General features: G+C 42.4%; 2 protein-coding genes across 4 annotated transcripts in view; one reads left to right on the plus strand and one right to left on the minus strand.

Moving 5' to 3' along the window:
- Window positions 1-12508, minus strand: part of LOC105905280 (cytochrome P450 2K1-like) — a 40003-nt gene that overhangs the window by 22190 nt on the left and 5305 nt on the right. For 2 of the 3 annotated variants that reach the window (XM_042709666.1, XM_042709672.1), the window contains exon 9: window positions 8644-8785. In XM_042709666.1, the coding sequence (XP_042565600.1) occupies window positions 8644-8785 (142 nt within the window). Of the gene's footprint in view, window positions 1-1808; window positions 2386-8643; window positions 8786-12508 lie in introns of those variants that run through there. The other variant, XM_031564705.2, reaches the window with a different exon arrangement.
- Window positions 6111-7140, plus strand: LOC116220001. Its single transcript, XM_031564718.2, has 2 exons — window positions 6111-6620; window positions 6794-7140. Exons 1-2 carry the CDS (start codon window positions 6141-6143, stop codon window positions 7073-7075), a joined length of 762 nt encoding a protein of 253 aa, XP_031420578.1. The 5' UTR covers window positions 6111-6140; the 3' UTR covers window positions 7076-7140.

Raw genomic sequence — 12508 nt, forward strand, 5'->3', positions numbered from 1 at the left:
CTCCCATCATCTCTTTTTTGGAAATGTAAAGTCTGGACTGGTCTGGTATGGTCCTCTGCAAACTAACTAACTATCCTTACCGGATCACAGAGGGCTGGCCAGTCAGCAGGATCTATAGGTTCTCCCTGGATATCAGGAATTGCGGAGGGTGAGGTGTCTGCAGGCGGCAGTGTAGTTTCACTGGTGCCCTGAGTGCTTGATGTGGTCCTGGATGTCCCTTCACCTTCACCTGTATTCAAGCATATTGTATAGTCAGACAAGCAGTGTTTAATATAATAAGTGAAATGATCATGAATGTGGTTGAACTTCTTTAAGAAAACAAGCTATTGTATTTAATACATGCTAACATGTTTCTATTGTACTTTAAAGTATGGATGTGGCTTGAATAAATACTATTAAATAGACTCACCTGATGCAGGCGGTGTGTTCCTGGCCTGTGTGTTACTGGCCCCTTGAGAACTACTGGATGTCCCTTCTCCTGCAGCTGTATTTAAACACAGAATTCATCCATGCTGTTCATTACACAATTGCATTTGGTCATTTCTATCATCCTACCACATAGTTGCATTAATACATTTTATCTGACCATGTAACTTGTAGTAGATACATTACAATTACTGCCACCACTGCTACAAGGCTAAATAATACTAGGCTACTGATTACAATTAGTAGTATTAATGTGATGTGATTATGAAAGTAATAATTGCTAATAATAATAATAACAATAACAAAAACAGCAACAATAGTACTAGTTGTGTAGGCTACTTACAGAGGCGAATCAGGCGTCCTTTCTCCAGCAGGTGCCGGCCTCTGCAAAAATTGCCTGAGTGCATCTGGCCAATTTAAAACAAAAATAAAAAATGAGAACAAAACAAAACAAAAAACATATATATTTTAGTATATTCCTGGGAAGGAACTGTACAGAAGGGTGAACACCACTATCCCCAAAATGGTTACTGTGTGTATGCACCTGCTAGTTGTGAATTCACTAAACAGAACTTATGCCATTTATAATGAATGTAGACAGCAACTGTAGTTTTCATAACTAGCATACGTTATCCAGATACTGGTCTTTTGACATTTACATCCATGTAGGTTATCAGTGAAGTTACGTTTGCTAGTAATAGCCTACGTAGCAAATTAGCAAAGTAACAGTCGCTAGCTAGCTATAGCTAGCCTAAGTGACAGCAATGAAACGTCCAATATTAGGTGATGCACAATACTACATTTATTTCGTTTGACACCTTAATGGCTGAGATGAGAAGACTTACCTCTATACTTGGCTTTCTTTTCCTCTTCTTCCTTTCTTCGTTTTCGTCCCTGTGCTCCAGATGGTTTAGACCGCTTCATTTTTGCGAATGCCACGTAGCTAACAGAACTAACTAGAAAAGCACAGAGATAGAAACCGAGACCTAGGTTTGATATACGAGTCTCAGCAGGGAGTGGGAAGATCAACAATTGGGACCGTGCATCTCTGGAATGTTTGTTGGGGGCACCATAAACCAACACCTAGGCCCCACCAAATGAGCAGTTACCAGAGGAAGAATGCCATCTGTGATTTTCCATTCCTAGGATCCATTCCATTTCTGCCTTACATGAGTTTTAAATCACTACTGCTAGGCAACAAAGAAACAGCATTCCAAGAAGTCTCTACAACATTGATTGTGTGGTAGAAAAACAAGTGCACTGTGATTTGATGAAACTAAACAAATCGGAAAATGGAAAATATCATGCGTCGTGCATTACATGGAGAAATTACACTTACGACCAAAATTCAGCTGTCTCTCAAAGATGAGTTCCCAGCCTGATTACAAAAGATCAAACCTTTAATGCAGTGTTTGATTCTCATATACAGAGCAGGAGATTCAAGAATACAGCTAACATGTTCTTAATTCCAAATATAGAGGTTCAGAACTAACTAAAACAATCTAGTCTTTGTGAAGAACCAATAAAGTGAATTAATGCAAGGCAGGTCTCACATTATGATTCTTTTCTGAGGATATCAGAACTTAATAGTTTTATTCAGAACAATACATTTCTGATCTGCATTCTCACCATAACGAAATTCACAGCAAGTATATCACTATTAAAGAAATGTTGTGGACATTTTTATCAATGTAGCTAACATGAATTCTGCTATGCTGTGCATGTCAATATAGCTTGTTCTTGCCACCTCCTGTAGTTGAAGCATGTGACCTCAAGACCTCCTAACTGCACACAGTTTGTGGGGGGAGGGGTTGAGAGTGAGCCCCACCGCTGGTGTGAGGTCCAGCTCGTCCTCAGAGACGCCAGGAGGAGGAGTGTAACGGAAGCGTTGGAGAAGAGCGGCGAAGAAGAGGAAGAGTTCCATCCTGGCCAGACCCTCGCCCAGACACGCCCTGCGCCCTAGGGGGGGGGGGGGGGGGGGGGGGGGATGGACACACAAAGAGACCCAATTTATAACACACACATAAGCTTCCCATGCCATTTAGTGGACTGAAACTGTTACCCTCAAAGATATTTATTGAGAAATTTAAAAAAAAAATGAAAAGATGAAAGATTTGTTCTTGGAATCTGATACAGTACAATGCTACTTCCACGGACACAGTTCATTACCCAAACTGTCACAGTACTCAGCTGAAACATTTCCTTTACCTTAAGGTAAAAATCATAATGGCTGTTAGTCATGTGTAGGGCTAACAGCCATATGCTTGTAAAGTGATAACATCATGTTTAGGGCTAACAGCCATATGCTTGTAAAGTGATAACATCATGTTTAGGGCTAACAGCCATATGCTTGTAAAGTGATAACATCATGTTTAGGGCTAACAGCCATATGATTGTAAAGTGATAACATCATGTTTAGGGCTAACAGCCATATGCTTGTAAAGTGATAACATCATGTTTAGGGCTAACAGCCATATGATTGTAAAGTAATAACATCATGTATAGGGCTAACAGCCATATGATTGTTAAGTGATAATGTCATGTGTAGGGCTAATAAACTACCTAAACAAGCCTGGAGGGAAATAGAACTACATTTAACTGTTAATACGTTACATTTTGAAAATGATGGACACTCCTATCACTATAAACTACAAATAATAGATTCATGTCTGAAACAGGGGCCTGGGTATAATATAGGAACACTGCATCATTTGAAAAAGACATACTAACCCTCGGCAAGTACATGACTAAGAATGTGCACCTGCAGAGATGACATGATGTCACACTACACTGTGGTAGTGCTGAATGTTTGTGGAGGAACACTCCCACTGTGTGCTCTAACACTACACTCCTCTGGCTTCTCTAAGGCCACGTTTACTACGTTTACTGGATTGCCTGAATCCAGATTCATTTTTGGATCCGGTACTTTTTTTATCGCGTATACGCGTAGCAGTGTCAAGAAAAATTGCGTCTACTACATGAACGGAGCGGATCGGATTTAATCCGCTGTAGTATAGCTCCAACGCCTGTTGGTGGCGCTGTAACGGTGCTACAGACAACTGAAGAAAACAGAGAAGATGGAGCATGCCCGGGACATGCCCAGTAGCGGAGGGGGGGGTTTGGCAACAAAACATCGATTGTATCCATGGTAGACAATTGTACTAAATATATATACATTTTCAATTAGTTTACATGACGTAGAGACGTATTAGACATAGGCATACAGTAGACGTACAGTACAATCTAACTGATTAGACGTTGAGTAAACTAACGTGATTTACAGTAACGGTTAGCGCCGCTCCCGTAGCCAATGTTAAACGACAATAATATTAAATATGAAGCGGACATATAAATCTGGTGCATGCAAATGAAGAGAAAAGTTAGAAGAGCAGCAGAGGAGGAAGCTCTGAAAGTTAGAGCGCTTGCGGAGTTCTATTCGGAGGATCGAGAGGGGTGTCAGGTGACAGAAACCGTTGGGACATCTGCTCAGAGCACTCAGAGCTGAGACAGGACAGAGTCGGTCAGAGCCGGGAGGGGGAGAGGGGAAGGGGGGACTGAATTGAGAGAGAGTGAATGGTTGCAGTGTGAACGTGAGCGTGAGTGAGTGGAGAGCAACACAAGGAAGGAAGAGGGGCAGAGACCACCAGTGCAGTTTACCTCAGGGTTCCTCTTGTTCCTGCATGAGAAATAGTTCTGAGAGAGAACTGTTGGTGTGAAAGTTGTGAGTGTGAGGAGGTGGGGCAGTGGAGTGAGTGGGGAGACGGTGCCAGTGTGGGGAGGTGGCCGGTTCCCGCCAGCCTACTCCCTCTCTGCTCCCTTGCAGAACTAGCTCTCCCATCTGTCTGCTGATTTATGGGCTCCTCATGGGCTCCCAAGAATGTGTGAGGAGTGTGTGAGTGTGTGTGTGTGCACGTGTGCGTGAGAGAGAGAGAGAGCGAGAGAGAGAGCGTGAGTGGGAGTGTGTGTGTGTGTGTGTGTGTGTGTGTGTGTGTGTGTGTGTGTGTGTGCACCTGTGCCCATGAGCGAGAGAGAGAGTGTGTGTGTTTACCATTGAGCCAGGAAATATGAGAATGGAGGGAAAGTGTAAAATGTGTGTGACCCAGACAGAGAGTGTGTTACCTAGAGAGAGAGTGTTTGTGTGTACAGTACCAGTCAAAAGTTTGGACACACCTTCTCATTTTTGGAGAAGATTAATCTTTGATTTTATTATTTTCTATATGGTAGATAAGACCCAGCATAGGACTCCCAGTGAGTGAAGGTGTGTGTGTGTGTGCACCTGTGCCTGTGAGAGAGAGAGAGAGAGAGAGAGAGTGTGTTTACCATTGAGCAAGAAAATATGAGGATGGAGGGAAAGTGTAAAATGTGTGTGACCCAGAAAGAGAGTGTGTGTGTGTATGTGTGACCTAGAGAGAGTGAGTGTGTGTGTGTGTGTGTGTTTGCCTGCGTGCGTGTGTGTTTATTACCTGTGTGATTTAAGACCCAGCATAGGAGTGGGTGTGGGTGTGGGTGTGGGTGTGTGTGCGTGACAAGAGGTCAGTCTGTGTTAGCAGATGACCAGCTTCGGATTAAATGGTGTAGTTAATTGGTCTGGCCAATGAAGAAGAGATCAATATGCACCAGGCAATTAAAGCAAACATCAATACCTAATTGACAACTAAAAGCATAATCAATATTTAATAGCTGGTCGAACTACAAATTAGTCAGTGACTCGGCATGTAGGATGTTAGACTGCCATTGTTTTATGTGAGCTCAGCCTATAAATAGTCCAAAGAGAAACGACAATTTGTTCTCGAGGCGCAGGATGCTCATCTGGATGTGCCGCCCTTTCACATACACACTTCATGCGTATGGCTGATAGACAACACACTTCATGCGTATGGCTCCTAGACAACACACTTCATGCGTATGGCTGATAGGCAACACACTTCTGACTCTGAGTTCATGCGTATGGCTCTTAGACAACACACTTCTGAGTTCATGCGTATGGCTCTTAGACAACACACTTCTGAGTTCATGCGTATGCCACTTAGACAACACACTTCTGAGTTCATGCGTATGGCTCTTAGACAACACACTTCTGAGTTCATGCGTATGTCTCCTAGACAACACACTTCTGAGTTCATGCGTATGTCTCCTAGACAACACACTTCCGATGATGTGGCCGTCAGCTGTCTGAAATTGAAAGAGTTTCTTGCGATCAACTAGGCTACTGTCTTTAACTTCACTTTGGGGGGCTTATGGCCTCTTATCGTTGAATTTGAATATAATATATTTGGTAAATGGACAGATCATTAAACCCATTTTATGCATGGATTTGTGTAGGCCTACTGTGTGTGAGAGATTCTAATGAATGCTGAATGCGAGGCTACTGGCCTAGGCCTACATTTTGTTCGCACATCATGGGCTATGGTGACTGAGTACATTTATTATATATTATGTGCTGTTCACAATAGAGGTTGCCATTGGTTACTTTTTATTGTTATATTTTATTGCACTTCAAAATATTAATAACAGGGGGGCCCCCAATAAGTTTCCGCCCCCCCCTGAGACACAACCCTTGCTCCGCCCCTGAGCATGCCTATAAGACATGCGCGCCGTATACAAACTCAAACTCCGCAGCAGCAGCAGCAGAAGTAGCAGAAGTAGTAGAAGGCAACGAAGAACACAACAAGAACAAGATCAGAATCAGAATCAGAATCAGAATCACGATCAAGATGGCAAACACAAATAATCTGTTGATTTGGAGCGATGACGAGGTGGGACTCTTGTTGCAAATCAGCCTGAAATACAAATGTGATAAATTACAGAAGGGTATCGACTGGGAGACCTGTAAATCCAAATATGTGGATATAACCGGCTTGTTTGAGGAGCAATATCCAATTTACTCAACCTGGAAGAATTTCCCTCACAACAAAGACTCTTTGCTTTACTTTATAGCTAAAGGGCAGGTCACAACGAAGCTTAAACAAGTCAAAAGGAATTATAGGAGGGCTGTGTACGCTGGGCGTCGAAGTGCCAATGGGCACGTAGTCTTCATATATTTCAAGCTATGCGAGCAGCTTTGGGGTGGCTCGCCTGATACGCAGGGCAACGACACCGGCATCGAGACAGATGACCTGGAGATCGCCGAGTCTGACATTGAACGTTCAGATCTTCCACCTGGAGTTGTAAAGCAGCGCTTGGATTTGCTCCAGGTAGGCTCATGATTTCAAGCTTTCTAGCTATATGCTTTGTCGCTCACCGTTTGATGTGCACACAGTTTTGAATCCGATGCTTGTTTTGTGAAGGTGCATTCGTACACAATTTATAACATAGCTTTGGACTTAAACGTCTGCGTAATAATATGATTTGTTATGCTTTATCCAAGGCAAGGTTGAACAGCCACAGAGGGGACAGGCTTAAGAGGAAGTTTCCGGGTGAGCAGGAGGATCGTGAAATGAAGAGGCGGATGTTGGCCTTAATGGAGGCCAACGTGTTGGCCACCAGAATCAACTCTGTAAACTTGGCCCAAATGAATACCAGGATGGCTGAAATAACCAAGACTGTTAAGGATGGCTTCTCCCTGATTGTTCAGGTATTTCAACAGCTAAATGAAAGTAACTTTGCACCACCCCAACAGAGAAGCAGCACCAGCACACTATATAGTTAATTCCTGTGTGTGTGTGGTACTTGGGACAGTTTTTGCATTTGCACAATAAAACAAAAGTACTAGAAGCTGTTGCTGTCATTTGTTTATTTTCACTAGCTGTCGTTTGCATATACCACATCACAAACAGGCCCACATTCATAGCGCCAGAGCCATCAGGCTGGTCTCCTGGGCTTTTGTCTATGTTGAGAGCCATCAGACGTGTCTTGGAGCTTAGTGCTATTAGTCTGATTGTTGGATGGTTATTGCATTGTGAAGGAGGCTGCAAGGCGTTGTCACCTTGTGGTGTTCCCAGCACAGATTGTTCATCCACAGTCTCCTTACTGACCTCACAGAAACTGTGCAGAACAAAGCCGGCATAAATTACGTGGGGCAGGCCTTCACAGTGCAGCAAATCTGGCCTAGTGGCCTTGAGGTGTCTACAAGGATGCAGAGTGACCATGCACTGCACTTTACACTTGTTATTTGTTTTAGTTAATTCATTTGTGATTTGATTCTTTAATTACCAATTCTCTGTCCTAAGGACAAATTGCATTTGTACATCCAATAAAAAAAAGGTACTAGCAGCTGTTGCAGTCATTCGTTTATTTCAGGGGACACACATTTCACACAACACGTTTTAAAATGGCATGAGCGATGAAGTTCAAGGCACTTTTGAAGAGTGCAGAAAATGAAAGACCATAAAATGGAAACAGTCTTTCTTAAGGGTCAAGCTGCTTTGTGAGCACTGTTACTCTCTTACCCTCCATCTCATTACAGTCAGTGAGATAGTTGTTGTTGCTTCTTGAAAGAGGCTGCAAGGCGTGGTCACTTTGTATTGTTCCCAACACAGATTGTTCGTCCACAGACTCCTAACTGTCCTCACAGAAACTGTGCAGAACAAAGCAGGCGTAAATGATGTGGGGCAGGTCATTCAAGTTGATGTCCATATGCTCCTCGCCGTCCAACAATCTGCCTTTTCAGAGAAGGGATCTTGCCGGTTTTTAAATTCAAGTTCAGGTTTGAATTGGCAAAAACGCCATTGACAAAGTTGTTCCACCAGCTGCTGGTCATCCCAGGTCTTACCCAAAACGTTCTTCTGGTTGCTCCCTGCGGTTCATTTAAAAACAGTATGCGCCTTACCATCGTATGCCCCTCTACAGCATAGGTGAAGAGCTGACGATATTGCCGTAGTAAGCCTTGTAGACTTATTAGCTGCTGCAGCACGTACACAAGCCTGGAGTCCGCCATCGTTGTCGTTGTTATGAAGTGACGCAGTGGGGTTAATAAGGGTTCAGGCTGAGGTTGCGAGGTAATCACGTGGGGCAATTACATCATCAGATTAGAAAGTGTGCGGATCAGGGTTTAGACAAACACCAATCCGCGGACAGATTCGAATCTGCACACTTTGTAACCCCGATTCAAAAGTATGCAGATTCAGTGACCCAATCCTCCCTGTTTGTGTAGACGAAAGGTCGATCCCGGAGACACTTCTCTCCGGATTCAGGCAATCTAGCGTCCGTGCTAACTGGGCCTAACTCTGTGCTCATAACAAACAAACATTTAATGTGAACAGCTATGAAAATGGATACCTGCAGAGAATGCCAGAAAAGCGTCTCTCTTGACAAACTGCCCCTGGTCATCCAGGAAGTGTTCCGGGTGGAACATGTAAGGCTGCTCCCATTCAGATTCGTCTCTCAGGACTGAGGTGAGCAGAGGAATCACAGCGGTGCCCTGGGGGAACAGGGGGTGGAGAGAGGAAGACATCACTAACACAGTAACCATTAAAATAAGTTCATTAATGTAATAATTACACAGGAAGGATGGAGATCTACAATAGTAACATGTTTAGCACTGTCCCATTTGAAACTGTACTACAAAAATATAATATCTCAAAATAAAAATAAAAAATGCAAAGAAAGCACTATTTTATAAAATTACAAACAACGGCAAAACTAACATGAAATAACCCCCAAATCATGGCAGAACACGTGAGGGAATAAATCACAGGATTAGTCAGAAACTTGAAGTTTTTGTTTTCAGGAAAACAAAACAGGCACTTCAGAAGACGACTCAATGCCATGTCACCAAATACTAAAATGCTGACTCGTGGAACCACCAGCATCACTCGCAGACAACAGACTGGATACTTGGTCAATAAAGATGGTAAGTATGTGTGTGCTTTGTGTGTGTCTTTTCCGAATGACTATTCTCCCACCTAAAGAAAAGTGTTAAAAGTGTTGTTGGATAAAGTGCGTGACCCCCACATCAAGTTTCTGAAGGAACATGGCAATTTGGAGGAGCCACGAGGATGAACGCTTAACACACAAACACACACACACACACACAGACAGACCTGCTAGCACAGTCAGACTAGTAACAGTTTTTGGATTCTTAACACACTAACTGTTTAAATAAGTTTGTAGTGTTTACAATTTACTTTATGACCATATTGATTAATTATGCTGTCAATATGATCGATATACAGAGTAATATTTGATTGATTAATGTCTCTTGTCATTTTTGACTGACTCGTATTAGGATCTCTCCTTCTACCAAGCTGTCATTAGTTGCCAGACTGGGGAATGTCGGGGGGCCAGAGGTGTCCTTTGAGTGTCCTTTTGTCAAACATATGTTAAAACACAACACATTCATTTTAAACTGATGCAGAGAGCTGTATGGGAACAAGCCCTTTAGACCCCAATTTATCCTTAGAGACAGCAAGTAGACATCTGTATTTTACTCTGAGGAAGAAGGTTATCAAAAAGGGTGGTTTATATCCCCAGACATATTTCAGTGTATGCCCCCCAAACTGTCATTGGTTGTCAGGCGCTCAATCACACTTAAGTCTTGTAAGCCTGTGGGGTGTCATTCATTCTATTATAGCAAACTTTAACATGATATACACATAACCCACATGGTCTAACGGTAACGATACTGGCTTATTCAATCTGGTGATCTGGGTTCAATTCACAGTGTGGGCAGAATAAAGCAGGCATCAGTAGCTTGTCTTTTTTTGTTTCACAATCACACATGCAAACACACACACCTCAGTCTTATCAGCCTGGGGATGTCGCAGCTAGAGGTGTCTGGGTCATTTCGCAAACAGATGCATAAACACATTAGGTTTAACTGATGCAGGGAACTGTATGGGAACAAGGCCTTTAACCCCAAATTAGACTTGGAGCCAACAAACAGATGGCTGTATTTTACTCTGAGGAAAAAGGTTACCCCCAGAACCAGACATGCCAAGACATATTTCAGAGTACGTCTCCACAACTGTCAATAGCCCCCCCCTTAATGACCCAAACCCCCTCAAAACAAGCAATCCCCTCTGTCTGCAACAAGAATTTACCAGCAAACTACACTGAAAAAAATCACGGGGTTTACATTTTTCTTTAGTTTTGTAATGGTGGAAACTTTTGTTTTAATATAACTCACAAAGCAGCAATTTAGGGAAAGTATTCTGTGGCACCTAAACAACAGAATAACACAATTCATCCAGAACAATAATATCATAAATTCACCCCAGATAGGTTTTTCTCAAAACAACAGAACAACTGACCATATATACACACCGCATACACTCATAGAGGAACATGTACAACATTTTTTTTTTTTAAAAGGTAAAATATTTGGCTGTTTCATAGACTTTAGCAAAGCTTTCCACTCAGTATGGCATGACGGATGGCATAATTGTGTTATTCTGTTGTTCAGGTGCCACAAAATAATTTCCCCGCAATTGCTGCCTTGTGAGATACCTCTATAGTTGTCAGGGTTAAGTTTGTCACCTCCTTTATGAATTGGTGTGATGTGGCTCACCTTCCATTGTTCTGGAAAGTGGCCTGGAGACAGGATTAAATTAAATAATTTCAAGATGGCCTCTCTTAATTTAGGTGTGCTGTTTTTCAGCATTTGATTGTACACTCCATCTACGCCACATGATTTTTTTGTTCTTGAGGGATTTTCATTTTGGATTCAATTTAAGTAATGTTATAGTGGCATCTACTGTAATTGATTTAGCCTGTCGTTTTCTCAATTGAAATTTTAAGGCTTTTTGTTCAGAATTTAGGTTACCTTTTTGTATACATTTCAAAATGTTCTGTCCATTTTCTACCATCAACTAATGAGATGGTTTTTTCTTTTTGGTTTTATCGAAGTTATTCCAGTGGTCCCAGAATGTGTTGCGTATACAAAGTTGCTTAACACAGTGGATTTGACACCTTTCTCATCCCTTACTGTGTGTCTCTGTGTGTGTGTGTATTGGATTGAGACCCACTGTTCTTATTACTTACAATCCCCACATCAAGGAGTTTTGCCTTGCTTTGTTTTACTCAAGTTGTTTTTTTTAAACAAAAGGTCTATCAGCCAATTCTCACACCCCTGCCATGCCAAGACTATGCCCCCAACCTAATCTGTCTCTGTAAAGTGTCAGCTGGTGGGACATAGAACTTGTATTGAGTTAAGGTCTAGGCAGACAGTTTTATATATCAATCAAAAGTGTGTGTGCGGGCGTGTGTGTGTGCTTGTATATGGACAACCTTAGAATCTATATTAAACAAAAGAATTTCCACCTTTACAAAACAAAACAAAAAATGTACACCCTGTGATTTTTTTTCAGTGTAGTTTGCTGGTAAATTCTTGTGGCAGACCGAGGGGGTTGCTTGTTTTGAGGGGGTTTGGGTCATTAAGGGGGGGGCTATTGACAGTTGTGGAGACGAACTCTGAAATATGTCTTGGCATGTCTGGTTCTGGGGGTAACCTTTTTCCTCAGAGTAAAATACAGCCATCTGTTTGTTGGCTCCAAGTCTAATTTGGGGTTAAAGGCCTTGTTCCCATACAGTTCCCTGCATCAGTTAAACCTAATGTGTTTATGCATCTGTTTGCGAAATGACCCAGACACCTCTAGCTGCGACATCCCTAGGCTCAAGGTGTGTGTGTGTGTGTGTGTGTGTGTGTGTGTGTGTGTGTGTGTGTGTGTGTGTGTGTGTGTGTTTGCATGTGTGATTGTGAAACAAAAAAAGACAAGCTACTGATGCCTGCTTTATTCTGCCCACACTGTGAATTGAACCCAGATCACCAGATTGAATAAGCCAGCATCGTTACCGTTAGACCATGTGGGTTATGTGTACATCATGTTAAAGTTTGCTATAATAGAATGAATGACACCCCACAGGCTTACAAGACCTAAGTGTGATTGAGCGCCTGACAACCAATGACAGTTTGGGGGGCATACACTGAAATATGTCTGGGGATATAAACCACCCCTTTTTGATAACCTTCTTCCTCAGAGTAAAATACAGATGTCTACTTGCTGTCTCTAAGGATAAATTGGGGTCTAAAGGGCTTGTTCCCATACAGCTCTCTGCATCATGTGTTTTAACATATGTTTGACAAAAGGACACTCAAAGGACACCTCTGGCCCCCCGACATTCCCCAGTCTGGCAAGAGCTGTGA

This window comes from Clupea harengus, chromosome 1 (genome assembly GCF_900700415.2).
Source record: "Clupea harengus chromosome 1, Ch_v2.0.2, whole genome shotgun sequence".
Classification (NCBI taxonomy): Eukaryota; Metazoa; Chordata; class Actinopteri; order Clupeiformes; family Clupeidae; genus Clupea; species Clupea harengus.

Excerpts from the sequence above, each read along its gene's own strand:
- LOC116220001 (XM_031564718.2), top strand. The coding sequence starts at position 6,141 with ATGGCAAACACAAATAATCTGTTGATTTGGAGCGATGACGAGGTGGGA. Across the intron at positions 6,621-6,793 it reads AGCGCTTGGATTTGCTCCAG|GCAAGGTTGAACAGCCACAG; the intron begins GTAGGCTCATGA and ends GCTTTATCCAAG.